General features: G+C 46.6%; 6 protein-coding genes across 7 annotated transcripts; 3 read left to right on the plus strand and 3 right to left on the minus strand.

Moving 5' to 3' along the window:
• The first annotated feature begins 419 nt into the window (after window positions 1-419).
• On the plus strand, window positions 420-2,437 carry BDCG_02901 (tyrosine phosphatase). The gene is made up of 4 exons (XM_045418475.1): window positions 420-938; window positions 1,096-1,270; window positions 1,336-1,531; window positions 1,668-2,437. Exons 1-4 carry the CDS (start codon window positions 830-832, stop codon window positions 2,004-2,006), a joined length of 819 nt encoding a protein of 272 aa, XP_045275038.1. The 5' UTR covers window positions 420-829; the 3' UTR covers window positions 2,007-2,437.
• Window positions 2,438-2,468: 31 nt separating this feature from the next.
• On the plus strand, window positions 2,469-8,340 carry BDCG_02903. 2 transcript variants are annotated; one of them, XM_045418478.1, is made up of 4 exons: window positions 2,469-2,888; window positions 2,961-3,096; window positions 3,165-7,237; window positions 7,347-8,340. In XM_045418478.1, the coding sequence occupies exons 3-4, from the start codon at window positions 6,950-6,952 to the stop codon at window positions 7,869-7,871; spliced, it is 813 nt and encodes a 270-aa protein (XP_045280214.1). In that variant the 5' UTR covers window positions 2,469-2,888; window positions 2,961-3,096; window positions 3,165-6,949; the 3' UTR covers window positions 7,872-8,340. The 2 variants fall into 2 exon arrangements, with proteins under 2 accessions (XP_045280214.1, XP_045275040.1); XM_045418477.1 differs by having other exon boundaries at window positions 2,469-3,096; window positions 7,347-8,300.
• On the minus strand, window positions 3,171-6,600 carry BDCG_02902 (nuclear envelope protein). The gene is made up of 3 exons (XM_045418476.1): window positions 6,254-6,600; window positions 5,919-6,189; window positions 3,171-5,851 (listed from the first exon to the last, which is right to left on the minus strand). Exons 1-3 carry the CDS (start codon window positions 6,405-6,407, stop codon window positions 4,246-4,248), a joined length of 2,031 nt encoding a protein of 676 aa, XP_045275039.1. The 5' UTR covers window positions 6,408-6,600; the 3' UTR covers window positions 3,171-4,245.
• Window positions 7,890-9,558, minus strand: BDCG_02904 (cytochrome c heme-lyase). Its single transcript, XM_045418479.1, has one exon. It carries the CDS (start codon window positions 9,192-9,194, stop codon window positions 8,268-8,270), a length of 927 nt encoding a protein of 308 aa, XP_045275041.1. The 5' UTR covers window positions 9,195-9,558; the 3' UTR covers window positions 7,890-8,267.
• BDCG_02905 (diphosphomevalonate decarboxylase) lies at window positions 9,450-12,489 on the plus strand. Its single transcript, XM_045418480.1, has 2 exons — window positions 9,450-9,653; window positions 9,720-12,489. The coding sequence occupies exons 1-2, from the start codon at window positions 9,589-9,591 to the stop codon at window positions 10,867-10,869; spliced, it is 1,215 nt and encodes a 404-aa protein (XP_045275042.1). The 5' UTR covers window positions 9,450-9,588; the 3' UTR covers window positions 10,870-12,489.
• On the minus strand, window positions 10,998-15,791 carry BDCG_02906 (elongator complex protein 1). Its single transcript, XM_045418481.1, has 9 exons — window positions 14,493-15,791; window positions 14,345-14,437; window positions 13,728-14,284; window positions 13,520-13,673; window positions 13,119-13,461; window positions 12,794-13,062; window positions 12,606-12,739; window positions 12,266-12,545; window positions 10,998-12,193 (listed from the first exon to the last, which is right to left on the minus strand). Exons 1-9 carry the CDS (start codon window positions 15,613-15,615, stop codon window positions 11,172-11,174), a joined length of 3,975 nt encoding a protein of 1,324 aa, XP_045275043.1. The 5' UTR covers window positions 15,616-15,791; the 3' UTR covers window positions 10,998-11,171.
• Window positions 15,792-15,794: the final 3 nt, after the last annotated feature.

The following is a 15,794-nucleotide window of genomic DNA, read 5'->3' on the forward strand; positions in this document are numbered from 1 at the left end:
GATATCTTGTAGTTACAACATGTTATAATATCACTTACGCTGTCCCATACTCATCAACGGATCACGAATTTGCATCTCAATATAGAAGGACTCTATTATATATTATATATTATAAAAAAGAAAATAAGAATCTGAGCATTTTCTATGAATGCAGTCTGTATGAGAGATTTATTTCTAATACTCTTTTCAATCTTTCTGATTTCTCTGATAATTTCTATCTACTCTTCACCTACTCAGATTTCAACTGAGCTGATCTCTTGAATAAAAATAGAAAATCAATATTCAGCTACATCATTAAGCATGTAAATATCCTGCTTTAATAATATTCAGTAAAGTAATCTTGTATCTCTGTAAGTTTTAATAAGACTGAATATATAACTCTTAGTAAGATGATTCATGAAGTAATATGAATTTGAAATCCTTCCCCCCCCCCCCCCCCCCCCATTTTTCTCCTAATCCGCTTCCTTCCTCATTCTTTCTTTATTCAACCGTCTTCATCTTCTCCTTAAAAATTTCTCTTTATATTGCTCTTTTCCCTGGCTCCGTTTTTCTTCTCTTCAACTCATCGTACCTCGCTTTCGGCCCTGACGGCGCGGCTTCGACTTTTATCTTATTTCACATTAGATCTATACACGACATAAGTCTCGGACTAGGCTCTTAATTGCTCACCCCGATTCTGGTTATGCCGTTGTAACTATACCATATTCATTTCCTATTCTACCCCGTCTTCAACTCCGCCTGTGATCACGAGAGATCCCAGCAGGACGAAACGTGCGTCTTGCTACTTTGTTGTTACCCCGGAACCCTCCCTAGCTCCCTCAAATTTCCCATGGCAAAGTCCCCTTGGAGTGGTATGCCAGCTCAATCTTCCTGTCCCAAAATGTCCGATCTTCTCACCCCTTCCGCTGCCATTGACTTTATCAAAGACGACAAACAAGGTACGTTCCCTCCTTTGATATATTTTCTTTCTCCTTTAATATACTACAACCTTGTTTCTGTGTGATAGGTATATTCTATGGCTAGACTTACTTCGATAAGCCGCCAACACCATACGTTGGTTGGTTATTTTTGCTAACACAAAATGCTCTGTAACAGGAGAAAATGGATACCTCGCTAGTGGCTTCGAAAGCGGACCAAGCCGCCCACCCACGCCACATGGAGCTGGACTACCAGAAAACTTCGCTGAAGTCGTCAAAGGCGTATACAGAAGCAGTTTTCCTCTACCAGTGCATCTCGACTCTATTTCCCGGCTTAATCTTAAGACCATTATGTAAGTTTCCTTTTTGTAGTCATTGTTCTGCCGCGAACAACGGCCATGTGCTTACTATCGAATAGAACTCTAGTTGATGAAGAGTGGTCTCACGACTATGGTGAATTCATCCAAGAAAATGGAATTAAATCCTATGTCATCCCGATTTTGGCGAACAAAAACCCACTGGTCTTCACTCCATACGAGACTGTTATTGAAGTGCTAATGCTTATTTTGAACCCAATGAATCATCCTGTGTTAATTCACTGCAACAAAGGCAAGGTAAGCAATCTGCGGTCCCCTAAGAAATATTGTTAAAAAAAATATAAAAATAAAAATAAATAAAAATAAAATAAAAATGAATAAAAATAAAAAATGAATAAAAAATGATTACGGCCTTCTAATCTCATTCCCTCAGCACCGAACCGGATGCGTTATCGCCTGCTTTCGCAGAGTTCAAGGGTGGTCTCTCATGGCTGCCCTCCAGGAATACCAGAAACACTCTACACCTAAGTCACGTGTACTGGACCGAAATTACATTGAGGGGTTCGACCCAAATTCCCTCTCTGACCTTGTTGAGAAAGTGGGTGCTCGGAAATGGCTTCCAACAATTATTCCAGTCGACAACATCGGGAAAGACAGGCGCGAAATATCGCAAATCAGCCATGACGAAGATCAAATTCCAAAGGCTGAGAGTGCGCCTCCTAGCCACTTCAATACAAGTTTAGAGGAGCTCCACAGGATCAACTCCATCTGAAATATGCACGGATTTATATTACTTCCTTCAAATCACCCATCTCCGGCGGTATGGAGGATGTTAATATCTTACGAACAATTCGCCTTTTTCCATGGACAGAGTCCATTTTTCCATTCGATAGCAGGGCGTTTCCGGATAAGGACCATCACACCAATAAAACCCACGGCGTTTTGTTTTCTTGATTCATTCATTTCATCACTACCGGGATTATTATAGACAGTTCGGCTTGGGTTCCGGGGTAAGGTACGGATGCGGAAAATGGGGCCGCGAGACTGCGGTACAGAATATGAAGTAAACTAAAATAAACTCGACATTGAAAACCCGGGGCGTTAAAGGATGGGCGGTTCGCAGAGATCGAATTTACCGCGCTTTGGCAGCTGCGGACTTTGTTTCGTTTCTACTTTCCTTTTTTTTTTTTTTTTTTTTTTTTTTTTTTTTTTTTTTTTTTTTTTTTTTTTTTTTTTTTTTTTTTTTTTTTTTTTTTGGCCTTCCCTGAGGCATTTCTCTCAAAATTTTTATTTTTCATTCCGGAACGGAAATAAACCCGCGATAAATATATTTCATGATTTGAACTTTTCATATTAATGTACTTGTGCTATCGGGACACGCACGCGTTGCGTCATCTACCGCTTATCATCGAGTATACATTTCAGCCACTTTCCTCAACACATTCGCTAAATTGTATCTCCTTGGCTGGTCAATGTTTATCTCTACTGATCATCATCTCTTTCCTATGGTGGCATTATCCCTTCTTCTATTATTGCTCTTTTCTATTCACCAAACCATTCACTTCCCTGTATTACTTTCTAGCTTCAACTATATCTGTTTTAATATTTCTCTCCTCTCCTTTAGGTTCTTTTCATCATTTCCCATCTCTCTGCTGTCTGTCGAACAATTTTCCTTTCTTGTTTTCTCTCCATTCACAATTCACTAACTAATTTTTAATTTAACTAGATGAGGGCATAAATGTGACAGAACATAGCATAGCGTGGCATGCAGTTTTTTACTTACTACTGTTATTGTTATTATACCTGGCGTTTGAAAAATGGAGGGCAAAAGCCCCTAGGGGGAATATAAAAGAGAGAAAAAGGCCAGTTCAAAACAATTTTCTTATACTGTTTATATAGTGAGTAATATGGACTAATTGACGATTTGTAGATATGTGGGGTGAAAAAAACTGAGGAAGAGTAAATAAAAAGCGAAGTTTTCTTATATTTAGGTCAGCTAACTTTCTTAGTTAAATATTCAGAGTTTAATTCCAACCCCCTATCCGGCAAACACCCACTGCTTATACAAAGCAACCACACTTCTTCTTCACCCTCTTAACCTCCTCCATCTGTTCACATTAAAGCATGTCATGTTCCTCTCCTTACAGGCGCAGAGAGCTTCCTCGTTACCCAATTTCTCCCGGCCGTCGATTCTTCTTCAGTCACGATGTGGGAACCAGTTGCTCTCCTTTTCAAGAACGACTCCTTATCGCCGCCTGTACCCCCTCCACCAACTCCAGCCGAAACACGGGTCGTACCCTAATGTTATACGGGACCCGCTTCGACTTTGGCTCCAAGATTTGTAGCGGTAGATGAGAATATGGCTGTTGCTGTCAAGTCTGGCACCAGCTTGGGCGCGGACGAAGGATATATATAGGCTTTAATTTGTCTTGAAATTTGTCTTGAATAAATGACATGTTCCTTAAAGTTCCTGCGCGCCTGTATGCAATTCTGGCCAGCTGTTCCTGGCCATGCAGCGTGCGTGCTCCAGGGGTGTTGTGCCACGTAACTCTATTTGAGCAGCGTTGACTGAGGCTGAGAAAGATGGCATTGTTGCCAAACTCCGTCGAGCATTCGATTCTATGTAACAGGCTGCGTGTCCATGGCCTGAACTTTTTTGGAAGCTTGGGCGGTGGTTTCTCTGGTGAAGGAGCCTTTGTTTAAGGGCTCGCAAGCAATTGCCAAGCCTTAATTGAATGTGGATGTCTCTCTCAGATTATAAAACCACAACATATGCGGGGATGTGCAGATGAAGAACATTGTGGTTGCAGAGAGCCGGCCAAGATGACCAAGGAAAACGATCAGTCGACATCATGCTTGTGGATTGTGAAGATGTTGGATGGTATCCGAACTTCTGGGGAATCATTCATGTTTTTCAAAAACAAAAAATTTGTAATAGAATTACAAACACATAAATAAACAAGAGAGGGAAAAAAAAAAAAAGTAAAAGACGAAGAAAGCAAATGTCAATCTCAAACCAACCCCGCCGCCTCCCGGGCCATCCTCAATTCCTTCCCCCGAATCCCCACATCATCCAAATACAACTTAAATGCCTCCAAAAGCTCCGCCAATCCCCCCTTCAACGCCTCCTTAATCATCTCCACCTCCTCCACCCTCCTCGCCTTCTTCTGTATCTCCATTTCCGCATCTGCAGGAGGAAAGTCAACATCCGTCCAATGGACATCCAACCCCCCCTCACCAGCGCCAGTAAAGGACTCTAGAGCCATCGCAGTCTCCGTAAACAGGCGCACAACAGCGGCAATGTCCGCCTGCACTTTCCCGAACTGATCCTCTGCCATACTCGCGATGAGGAGGCGGGTGAGAGACTCTACCGCATCGATGATCGGGGACAGGCTGGCGTATGGCTTGCCGAGGATGATAATGCGGAGTCGTCGTGCGTAGGATCGGCGGAATGGTAAGCCCGCGAGGGAGCTGAGGAATTGGTGGATTAGGGGGTGTGTGCGGGGTCTACCTGAACTAGATGAAGAGGAGGAAGAGCATGTGAGGAGTTTGAGCTCCTGGGCTGAGGCGGATATGCGTTTCCTTTGCTCCGGGCTGAGGACGGCGGTGGTTGCGCGGTTAAAGATGTTACGGGCTTGGTTGCGGGCGGCTGGCGTCCAGTTTGGGGATTGGCCGTATGATTTAGCTACGGAGCCGAAAGCTGATTCGAATTGTTCGGGGCGGGTGGTGGGTTTGGACGAGGCGAGGAAGATGTTGTCTCCCTTTGGAGCGGAGGTTAAGCGAGGTAGGGTGTGAATAGTGGTTGGTTGTCCATCCATGTTGCTACTATCCGAGGTCTTCCCAGATACTGTAGAGGAGTCTGCGGCCGGCAGTGTTGTTGGGTTTTGGTGTTCATTTATCCGAGCAGTTATTCCCTTAATAACATTGGTCGACGCGCCGAGAATCTGGGTCCATGCTGATCCTCCGTTGCGGTCGATGTCGGCAAAGATTGCTTTCCTGCGCTCCGGAAATTGCTGGCCGATTAAGCACAGTTCCCAGAAAGCGAATGTTCGAACGACATCCCTTTTCGCCTTCAGCCCGTTTATTAGACTGCCATTCGGGTCTTTGGATTCATTCGTCAGTGGCTGGCCCTTTTTCAAGGGTGCCTGGCCCAAAAACGTTGAAAATAAGAGATTGGACACCTGCCAAAGTGTCACAAGTAGCACGCCTGATGTAGCAGCGCGAAGAATTAGCAGGATGTGCAATGGTGGAATCAAGCCCGGAGGATCGGCAGCGGAGCGGGGGAAATTCCAGAAAAGTTTTGCAAATGAAAGGACCCAGCTCCAGGCGATGCGTCTAAGGAAGAGCATATAGATGAATGGCCCTACAACAGCTGTAACGGAGCTTCTAATTACAGCATCGTAGAGTACCTGGGGTACGGCCTTCCGGATCCTGACAGGTAGCGGCTCAAGCTCATGCGTACTATGGTTTGCGGAATTTGCGCTTCGCTTCGATACGGGAATGTGAATCTTATCCCAGTCAAAATAGAGGTGAAATATTGATTGTGTGATGGCAAGAAGGGCGTAGAAGCAATGGAGATATATCGGTCTCTCATTGAGCTTTGCTCGTTCATATGGCCTAGATATGAGAGCAACTTTCAGCATTCCGATAGAAAGACTTCTCCAGTAACAGAGAACGAACTGACCTTCCCGGCTTTACCCAGTTGAGCTCTGCGCTTTCTGATGATGACCACATATATACCTCACTAAACCACCATGCAGATACTAGATACCAGCCAAAGGTTTGGAAAGTGGAGAACGAAAAAAGGGCCTGTCTCGTTGAGCTGAAAGCAGAACTTGTAGTCCGGGCTCCTACGTGCATCTGACCAACACGGAGGATGAAAATAGCAAGGCATGAGATAAAAAGGAGTAATGTCCGGAACCCGCAGGCGCCCAATGGAAACCATGACCAGAAGACTAGTAGGAAACTCACTGTTAGCCCTCTCTTACGCAGAGTTGAGAGGTAGCAAAGAAAACTCACAGGAAGATTTAACGCCAATAAAGAAAGCCACAACATAACAAGCAACCAAAGAAACCGCCGACGCATGCACAAATTTTCGATGTAGGGTCGAGGTTAATATCCGCCTGTACTGCCTTGGACGGGCCGCAGGCGCCCTGGAGGGTGTGGTTGCCATGGCCGAACGAGGTGGTCAGCCAGAAATAAGTCCAGGAGCTTAGTGCATTGCTGGAGAGCTGGGTAGATTCGCCAGCTTGTTGGTGGCAGGCTGGGTAATATATTATTTAACTCCCTTTGCGATGGGAGGCGAGGTGAGGAAAGCAAATCACTTTTTTTTTGAGGCTATCCCGAACTGTTTTCCCACAGCAAAACAAAGTCAAGCCACAGATGCGCGGTCAAACATACACCAGCCACATATATATCTGTTTACGACTTAGCGTCATACTATATTTAGCGCCACCGGGCCCAAAAAGAATTACATAATCGCCCAGCCGCCTGTGATACGCCAGCCCGCTTGGAACGACATCATCGTCGCTCGGGACGATGCAAAGGCAGCATCACCACTCGGCAAAACACACGGGCGATCGCGGCAACACCATTCCCTAGGAATACAGCTTCTATCACTCGTTTTCTCTTGACCTACACTCAGCGGTGGAAGTTGTGCACTGTGTCTTTTCCATCACTTTTAATTTTGTTTTGCTAAGCTTGAATAATCCCGCCATGTCCTTCGACCGCCTCTCATCTTTAGAAGCGCAGCCAACCAGATCCAACGATTCGCAGTATCAAGATGATCCGGATTTTCAGCGGTTGACAGAGTCATTGTCGAATCGTCTGTTTACTTTGACTTCTAATATCTCGCGCTTGTCGAACCAGATCTCCTTGCTAGGCACCAAACGTGATACTGAACGGGTCCGTGAGCGGGTACATGATCTATTAGAGGAGACTCGGGAGGGTTTCCGGGAAGTTGGTGAAGGCATCAAGAAAGTTCAACTATGGGTTGATGTCAATGTTAGTAGCAACTGTGCCTTTCTCGCAATGATCTTATGCGTTGAAGCGGCAGGCTCCTTTCAATCTCTCCGCAGTACCTGGACTAACAATTAACCTTACCTTATGACAGCCCTCCCAAAAATGGACACAGCAAAAGCTTTCCTCAGAATTTAGATCCACCCTAGAAGAGTTCCAAATTGCCCAGCGCCGTGCAATAGAGAAGCAGCGAGCTTCCGCAACTGCTGCACGCACCGCCCTCCAGGAGGAAGAGGGCGTCATTCCAACTTCACCGCGCGATGGCCAGACCCTTCAGCAACTCCAGGAACAGCAACCCCGCCTCGCATCGCAAGCCGAAGTCGACTTCCAAGAGACCCTGATTATAGAACGCGAAGCGGAGATACGGAATATCGAGCAGAGTGTTGGCGAACTTAATGAGCTTTTCCGAGATGTAGCGCATATAGTCCATGAACAAGGGGGACAACTGGATCTCATTAGTGAAAATGTGGATCGGACGATAGATGATACCCGAGTTGCTGATACCGAGCTAAGAAGTGCCAGTAGGTACCAGAAGAATGCGCGCAACAAGGCTTGCTGCCTCCTTTTGATTCTGGCTGTCGTCTTGGTCATTATCGTCCTGGCTGCTACGTTGGCTTAAACAACTAAAGAACATGTGTTGCTGTTTCGAATTGTACTTTTCTGTAACTGTTCTTATTATTGCTATATTGTCCGTATGATTTTTTGTTAACAGGCCCTTTTCTTCGTCAGTATCTCATATGCGTTTATGATTCCCAAATATGTCAATCCATTGTTTCCTGCTTCATTCTGTTTCAAGGAGGGCTCGGATGTTTATTTATATTTTTATTGTTTTAATTTTTTGGGGAGTTTCCGGCCATCCTGACTAGCTTCCCATTGCCAACGTTACTATCGTACATACATATATAAGAGTCTACTGTATACACACGCATCTTACAACCAGCCTTCCACAACAAAAGAAAGACACGTCTACCACCCTCCTATTGATAAAAGAGTAAAACATAATACATATATATCGTCAGCCCAATCCAACCAGGCGACTGGCCCTCATTCTCCATCCTTCCCAAGAATTCAGCTTCGGCCGTACGTCCAAATAAAAGTTCAACTTCGCATTATTTGCAGCAGTCCCCAATCCCGCCCCGCCAGCTCTTCCCTGATAAAAATCAATCACATATTCAACCCTAGCTCCACCACATCTCTCCACAACCCAATCATGCCTATCGAAAGGCCGTTGATACCCTAACAAGCCATTGATCCTCGCCCTTGGACTTAGAAATTGGCTATCGACACCCAATCCACGGAACGAGTACAATTTCGGGCCTCCACATTTCCGACTGCCAGGATCGGAAAGTGGTGCCGATGACTCCCATTCTAGGATCTCAGACCACGCACGCTCGTTCACTGCGTTGTGGATGGGGATGATTGAGGCGACGGAGGTGGCTAGGTCCGTCGCGGAGGTGGCGGATGTGGGTGTATTTTTGCGCAGGAGGGCCTCGAAGAATTGGCGCTCTGATGGATAAATCCAATTGCCCGTGCGGGAGTCATGGCCTGTTTCGGCTTCGTCGTTTGAAGGGCGGATGTGTGAGGCTGTGGTTGAGGCTTGGGCTTCATATGGGGAGGGAGGTGGAGCGGCGGACATGGAAGGCGTAGCAGCTGTGGACGTATCTGGGATTGCTCGGGGGATGCTGCTTACTTCCCGCTCCTGGGATAGAGGTCTACGTTGTTTTTTGGGTTTTGTGGTGTCTGTTTGTTTTGTAACTATGTCGGTCGGGGTCATTGGATGGGGAGAATCGGAGTTTTGATGTTGTGAAAGCCACACAGCGCGAGTTTTGTGGTCTACAGGGCATGTAGCTTGTGGGCCATCATCTTTGGTAGGACCAGTGGAGGGAGTAGAAGTCGCTGTAAGCGGAGGTGGAGGATTTGCAGTACTTGCATTGGCCCCCATGGTTAAAAGGTGAAGGCCGTAGCAGTCAACGGGATTACAAAATCACGCGGAGAACGGCGAATTGGTTTCAGAAAATGTTTGCAAAACTAGTTGCCGAGATTGGCACCTCATATATCAGAATGCCGTTCGTAGACTGCAAGGTAGCACTCTGTAGTGTCCAGTGTCCAGCGTTCTAGGATGAAGTTTGGCGAGAGAGATTTGATATGATAAAATTTAAAGGTTTGGAGTCGTCCGCAGAGCCTCAAGCTGTCCCTCCATTTTCACCGCCATGTAAGGATTCTGCTAGTACCAAGAACACCATCACTTTCACCACAACTCTCTTCTCAGGGCCCCATCTACCACTGAAGCATTTCCCTGCATAGCTATTATAATTAACCTTCTGTGAAGAATAAAGATGGCTGGTTCCACTGAGGTTTACCGCGCAAGCGCCACGGCTCCTGTTAACATTGCCGTTATCAAGTAATTCCAACTTCCCACCTTTACCCCTCATTTTGTATACAATTGCTAATGATAATTTCTTTGCAGATACTGGGGAAAACGGGATGCTATCCTTAACCTTCCCACAAATTCTTCACTCTCTGTGACCCTATCACAGAGTTCTTTACGTGCATACACCACCGCATCGTGTTCCCCCACCTACCCCGCCGAGGATTCTTTGACCCTCAACTCGCAACCGCATAGCATAAAAGATTCAAAGAGAACGCTTGCTTGTCTGTCGGATTTACGCAGTCTCCGTCAAGAACTAGAGAATGCAAACCCATCTCTACCCAAACTCTCAACTTTCCCTCTCCGGATTGTATCAGAGAATAACTTCCCCACCGCTGCTGGTCTCGCTAGCTCCGCTGCTGGCTTCGCTGCGCTGGTTCGCGCTGTTGCCAACCTCTATGAACTGCCTCAATCACCTAGCGATCTCAGTCGCATTGCACGCCAGGGGTCTGGTTCCGCATGTCGCTCTATGATGGGTGGTTATGTCGCATGGCGCACAGGGGTCTTGGAGGACGGAACCGATAGCCTGGCAGAAGAGGTGGCCCCGGCGAGCCACTGGCCTGAGATGCGCGCCCTTATCCTCGTCGTGAGCGATGTGAAGAAGGATGTTCCTAGTACACTAGGAATGCAAGCGACAGTTGCGACCTCCACTCTCTTCGCAACCCGTGCGGAAACTGTGGTGCCTGCACGCATGGTCGCGATCGAGACTGCGATTAAAAACCGGGATTTCCCTTCCTTTGCTGAAATCACCATGAAAGACAGCAACAACTTCCATGCCACCAATCTTGATACCTGGCCACCCACTTTTTACCTTAATGATGTTTCCCGTGCTGCCATCAGACTGGTCCATGATATCAACCGTGCCGCTGGCGAGACTATTTGCGCTTACACGTTCGATGCCGGTCCAAATGCGGTTATATACTACTTAAATAACGAATCGGAGCGTGTCATTGGGACATTCAGGTCGATTTTGAAGCCTGAGACTAAGGGCTGGGATGGCGTGTATGGTGATGCTGTCAAGCACATAAAGTCTGGGATTCTTGTGGAGAATTTGGACCCGAGAGCTGTTGCTGAGCTGAGAGATGGTATTAATACCGTTATCCTGACTGGTGTCGGCGAAGGGCCATTAAAAGCAGACCAACACCTTGTCAGCGAAACTGGGGAAATTTTGAAAGGAAGTCCCAACTAGGCGAATACCAGTCTACCAAGAGGAAGAAACCAGGAGTCATTGGAATAGAAACCATTTCTCGGCCATGATACCCCTTGCATCCCGGAGAATGAAAGCGGGCGCATCGAAAATTTCAGAAATTGGAGTTTTATAGCATCAATATATCGTATTGCATTGAACAACTTCCAAATTCATTATCTTTGTAACTAGGAGTGTTTTGCTTTTCCATATCTTCCCATTTCCTTTTTAAACAGACAGAATCACTCCAACGTGGAAATTGAAGCAGAACAATCAATCAAACCACAGCGAACACGCAACTCAACTCATCCACCCAGAATAGCCAATTTCTTGAACGCTTTGACGACAGGTGGCTCCCTCCCCTTCCCACCAATAGTCTGTTGCAAGCTATCCCAGAACACACCATCACCACCAGGTGGCCGTTCCCCTCCTAGACCACCGTCCTCACTCTTGCCTGCATCAGCACCGTTAACACCAAGACCCATTTCCTTCGGTACTTCAAACACATCATCCAAGCAATCCCTGCACATTCCCAAAACCTCATCCAAATGATGTTGCACCAACCCCGCTCGTTCCCTCATTCCCCTCCTCAACAGCGCTTGAATGAGCCCCTCCCCCTCATCAATGGCGCTATTTACTCTTTCAATAAGCCGTCGTACACTATTCACCAAATATTCCTCTTCGTAGACAGTCCCTTTCTTCCCGCGTGCGCGCTTGCGCTCCTCACGCCGCCTCGTCTTGCTCGTTTTCCGAGACGAGGACGTATTCCCCGTATACCGCGTGAACATACTTCGGCCCGCCATTGTGGTCGCGTCTGTAGGCGCTAGCGAGACATTATCGGGAATATCGATGCCGCCTTCACCCAAGCCAGCAGCCGGATCACCGCCATAGAAACCCAACGGATCGGTGGCACGGCGGACGCGCAATTCCTGGATCCTGGGTACCTGTGCATTGAGCTGCGCCTTGCAGTCGGCGAGCAGATCAATCATGCTGCCCATCGCGTCTCCCAGGGCTGAATCAACGACTTCGCCGACGAGGGATTGTTTGCCGTGAAGTACGAGGAGACGGCAGGCATCACCGAATTGATTGCCGCGGCAAAGTAATCGTGCAGCAGTTGGGATGTCTTGGAGGTGTTCAGCGTGGATGTGGGCAGCGGATATGTAGTCCTTTGTTTCGGTTGTGAGGGTTGTGGCGAGGGAGTGGAGGAGGGAGTTCATTTGTGTTTCTGGGAGGGGGACGAGACTAGCACAATAAATACATTCACGCCATTGGTGTGCGAGCTGGTAGGATTGGTAGGCGGGTTCATAAAAGGAAAGCGATTCATAGACTTTGGTTTGGTTAGTTCATTATGTTTATCCTGGAGGTGGTAATTCTTTGAGGTAAAAGGAGGTAGACGTACTGATGGCAGCTTCTTTGTAATTGGATTGATCGTATAGATAGTCAGCGTATAACTGTGACATATCCCGAAGCAGTTCAGGCTGGTACTTGTATAGTTCCAAGGCATCGTTGTATAATGAATGTTTGATAGCGTAAAGTTTGAGCTCCTCATAAGCATGAAGAGCATGTAAGGTTTTGATTGCTTTTCGCACTCGTCCTAGGTGGTTGTCGATTTCATACTGACGGCGAAGCTCTGGCATTGCCTGTAGCTTCTGAAGGAAAGGGAGATACTCTCGAGGATCCTGTGACGAATTAGCAATGCGTCTATCCTTCATGGATATCTATCGAGGTGTAAACCTTACTTTCTGAGCTTGCTGCGCAACCATCAACGTAAGCTCTAGGTCATATAACCCTAGGGCATGGTCATAGAGCCTATATGCATCGGTGAGGAAACACATATGTTCAACAGCTTCCTCTGCTTGCTCCGTACTTTGTTCTGTAATTATGTTAGCTTAATAGTTTGATTTGAGACAACAGGGGGGCAGTTTACCCCGTAGCTTTGCGACAAGATGAAGCCCAGAATCTAGGTCAGGGGGGGATTTGCACACATGAGCGGTGACAAGATTTTGGAGGTTGGTGTCGATTCGACTGTTAAGCACGGATAAGAATGCATCGCAAATTCGGTTGACCTTGTTATCCTTTGGAGTTGTTTTCGTAGCATCTCCAGGTATCACACCATTGAGCTCATCAGAGACAGCCACATCAGGTACAGCTATCTTGAGGGTATTTTTATATAATGTCTCAGAAACATCCTCGTCTCTGTAAATGCCAGTCAACATAACACCCGGAGAGATATTGGACACGTGTAACCTTACCTTAATCGAGAGAGAAATTCGTCGATATATTCAACCTTCTTCACCTGGTCGATGAACAACGGCACGTTGGCCATGAACTGGGAGGGAGAATAATCGTGAAGAATATTCATATCCACCATATGGCTTCTGCATGCAAGATATGCGGCACGATACTTTTTGTTGTCGATATACCTACGAATTCCAGCAAGAACAAGCGCACGTGGATAAATAGTCTCCGTATTACCACGCGGCATCTGTAGAGTAACGGCAAATATTGAGGGCATGACAGAAACTAGGCGAGCCCCTCGCTCGATACTTCGGCATCTTTCGTCAGTTTCGGGGATGTCACCGGGAATGTCAAGATCTAGTCAACGCCCTATGTAAGTATAATATCAAGCGACACTTCCAGGATAGAAACTCACCATCTACTTTGGCGATATGAATGAATTTGAGCAAGTGTTGGGTCGTAGTGAAAATAAGATGAGCCCCAGTAATTATGAAGGAAGTGCAGTTTTTTGCAAGGAGTCGTTTATTTGCATAAAGTGCTCCAGATTTAGAAAGAGAAAATAGAATTTCCTAGACGACAGTTAGCCGAGTTCAAAGAGTCAATTTGATTTATAGGAATCCTACTTCTCCATCTGAAAGCTCAGTTGCGTATGCCCAGCAGGTTTCCTGGCTTGGGCTCTCGTGTGGAATCTCAGCAAAAAGTCCATTGGCTCCATTGGGGGAGAGCTTAATATATGAGCCCGCCTTTCTACTCAGTCCCTCCTGGCATATCCACAACGAATTTTGCTGGAGATTTGGGAATATGGAGGAAAGGATGCTTGAATTGATTGACTGATAAACGATCGTGGTTTCCTTCGTGTCGATGTCGGTCTTTTCTACGTTTGCCTGGGAATTCCCATTTTGACTCAAAACGTAGATCTCCTTTTCTTCCAGGAACGTGATCCGTCTAGGTCTCGACGATGAATTCAGGATTGGGTAGGTTGCTGTAAGTTCAGGATCTGCTACGGGGACGACTTTGATGTCCCAGCTGTATAAGTAAATTCTAGCCATAGTTAGCACGACAAACTGGGTGCTGGATTTGCTGAACGCGACATCAATAGCATTAGACTCCAGAAGAATATCACAAGCAGACATTGGGGGAGGGACATTGGAAAGTTTTAGCGGCGTTAATTTTAGCGATGCTATTGCTAAGTTAGAAATGGTTTTATACGGATTTCATTTCAAATACATATTGAACTTACTTCCATCAATCACGGCCACCGCTCCACAATCATTCGGAGTCAATGTGGAACCTCTCGCTACATCAAAGACGTATTCAGTGTCGAATAAAGTATCTATGGATCTGATTAGCTTAGTGCATCATTTCGGCCGACGTAGATAGACACATACCAGATGATCCAATAACAAATCGTAATGCCTTTTCTTGATGCCAACGAAAGCAAAGGAGCGCTGTAGCGAACCCCGTTTCAACAGAGATGGGGATCTCCTGCTTCAGATAATAATGATAATTTCCCATTGTCCAGAGCTGTATTCTATCCTTGAACTGGACAGACAGAACGGTAGAGTCGATATTCCACGCCAAACTGGTTTTTGATGCCCAGGTGTGCATGTCTTCCTTGTTCACGCGTAGCGTGAACTCACCATGTCGAAGCCCATTTCTTTCGAAAAACACAACGTCCACTCTGTCCTCCATACGTTGTATTCCAGCGATTAAATTTCCGGATGGTCGCCAGCTTAGCGAACCCTCCAGCCCATCCACTGGCTCACTCACACTGTCCAAGACGCCGTCTCGCGAGTACACTCTGATCACACGTCGGGCATCTGATTGAATGCTATTAACAGCAACGAACGCCCCATCGCCTCGCCAGCTGATAGAAACTCTTTTATCATCCAGATCGCTCAATTTTCCCTCGTCAATCTTCTCCGGCATCGTTGGATCCCGCAGAGCCTTGGCTCTCTTGCCTTGGAATTGCGTCTCTTTCTTTCCCCAACCAACAGAAACGTGTCTTGAGGCCTTGAGATCCTCGCTAGTAAATGTAATATTGGCCACATTTTCGAAATCCCTTGTCATGTAGAGCAATGTGTCGGCCTTGGTGGTTACAGCAAGTAGTCCTTCATCCAAAGCCCATGCCGCCGCCGTGATCCCCACATCAACCGAACCCACGATCTCAATCTTGTCTTCGCCTGGTTGTGGATCTTCGCGCACAACTATAATATCGCCACCTTCCAGTACAAGACATGTAACGAGGGTATCCGCAAAGTATTGTAATGATATGATCCGGTCATGTTGCAGGTCCGGGAGCGGGCATGGCGCATCCCAGGATGCGATCAACTCGAGGTCGCCGAGCCCCGCGTCCTGCGCCCTTCTTTTTAGTTCGATGACAGCGGTCGTCTCTGTTGGACCAAAAGCGCATATGATAGAATCCGTCGCAGGGTCCCAGGCCGTCGCAGCTAGAGGCAGTTCGTTCCCAAGCGGGAGCTCCCTCAGGTGGATATTTCTCAGGTTGCGCATTTTATATTGCGCGCCTTTTCCGCGCACACCTTCGAAAACCTGGATTTTTAAACTCGAGGATGATCCATGTAGATTCTCTTCGTATACAGCAGTGGTTTGTTGGTGGGGATCGCATGTGGTTTGTAGGGTGTTTGAAAATATGTAAATTTTCTTTTTGGTGAGGGGACTAACTTCTCATA

Source organism: Blastomyces dermatitidis, assembly GCF_000003525.1.
Source record: "Blastomyces dermatitidis ER-3 genomic scaffold supercont1.3, whole genome shotgun sequence".
Lineage (NCBI taxonomy): Eukaryota > Fungi > Ascomycota > Eurotiomycetes > Onygenales > Ajellomycetaceae > Blastomyces > Blastomyces dermatitidis.

Excerpts from the sequence above, each read along its gene's own strand:
- BDCG_02903 (XM_045418478.1), top strand. The coding sequence starts at position 6,950 with ATGTCCTTCGACCGCCTCTCATCTTTAGAAGCGCAGCCAACCAGATCC. Across the intron at positions 7,238-7,346 it reads AACTATGGGTTGATGTCAAT|CCCTCCCAAAAATGGACACA; the intron begins GTTAGTAGCAAC and ends ACCTTATGACAG.
- BDCG_02904 (XM_045418479.1), bottom strand. The coding sequence starts at position 9,194 with ATGGGGGCCAATGCAAGTACTGCAAATCCTCCACCTCCGCTTACAGCG.
- BDCG_02901 (XM_045418475.1), top strand. The coding sequence starts at position 830 with ATGGCAAAGTCCCCTTGGAGTGGTATGCCAGCTCAATCTTCCTGTCCC. Across the intron at positions 1,271-1,335 it reads CTTAATCTTAAGACCATTAT|AACTCTAGTTGATGAAGAGT; the intron begins GTAAGTTTCCTT and ends ACTATCGAATAG. Across the intron at positions 1,532-1,667 it reads TTCACTGCAACAAAGGCAAG|CACCGAACCGGATGCGTTAT; the intron begins GTAAGCAATCTG and ends TCATTCCCTCAG.
- BDCG_02902 (XM_045418476.1), bottom strand. The coding sequence starts at position 6,407 with ATGGCAACCACACCCTCCAGGGCGCCTGCGGCCCGTCCAAGGCAGTAC. Across the intron at positions 6,190-6,253 it reads TATTGGCGTTAAATCTTCCT|TCTTCTGGTCATGGTTTCCA; the intron begins GTGAGTTTTCTT and ends GTTTCCTACTAG. Across the intron at positions 5,852-5,918 it reads AACTGGGTAAAGCCGGGAAG|GCCATATGAACGAGCAAAGC; the intron begins GTCAGTTCGTTC and ends TCTCATATCTAG.
- BDCG_02905 (XM_045418480.1), top strand. The coding sequence starts at position 9,589 with ATGGCTGGTTCCACTGAGGTTTACCGCGCAAGCGCCACGGCTCCTGTT. Across the intron at positions 9,654-9,719 it reads GTTAACATTGCCGTTATCAA|ATACTGGGGAAAACGGGATG; the intron begins GTAATTCCAACT and ends ATTTCTTTGCAG.
- BDCG_02906 (XM_045418481.1), bottom strand. The coding sequence starts at position 15,615 with ATGCGCAACCTGAGAAATATCCACCTGAGGGAGCTCCCGCTTGGGAAC. Across the intron at positions 13,462-13,519 it reads TCATATCGCCAAAGTAGATG|ATCTTGACATTCCCGGTGAC; the intron begins GTGAGTTTCTAT and ends GGCGTTGACTAG. Across the intron at positions 12,546-12,605 it reads TTGCGCAGCAAGCTCAGAAA|GATCCTCGAGAGTATCTCCC; the intron begins GTAAGGTTTACA and ends AATTCGTCACAG.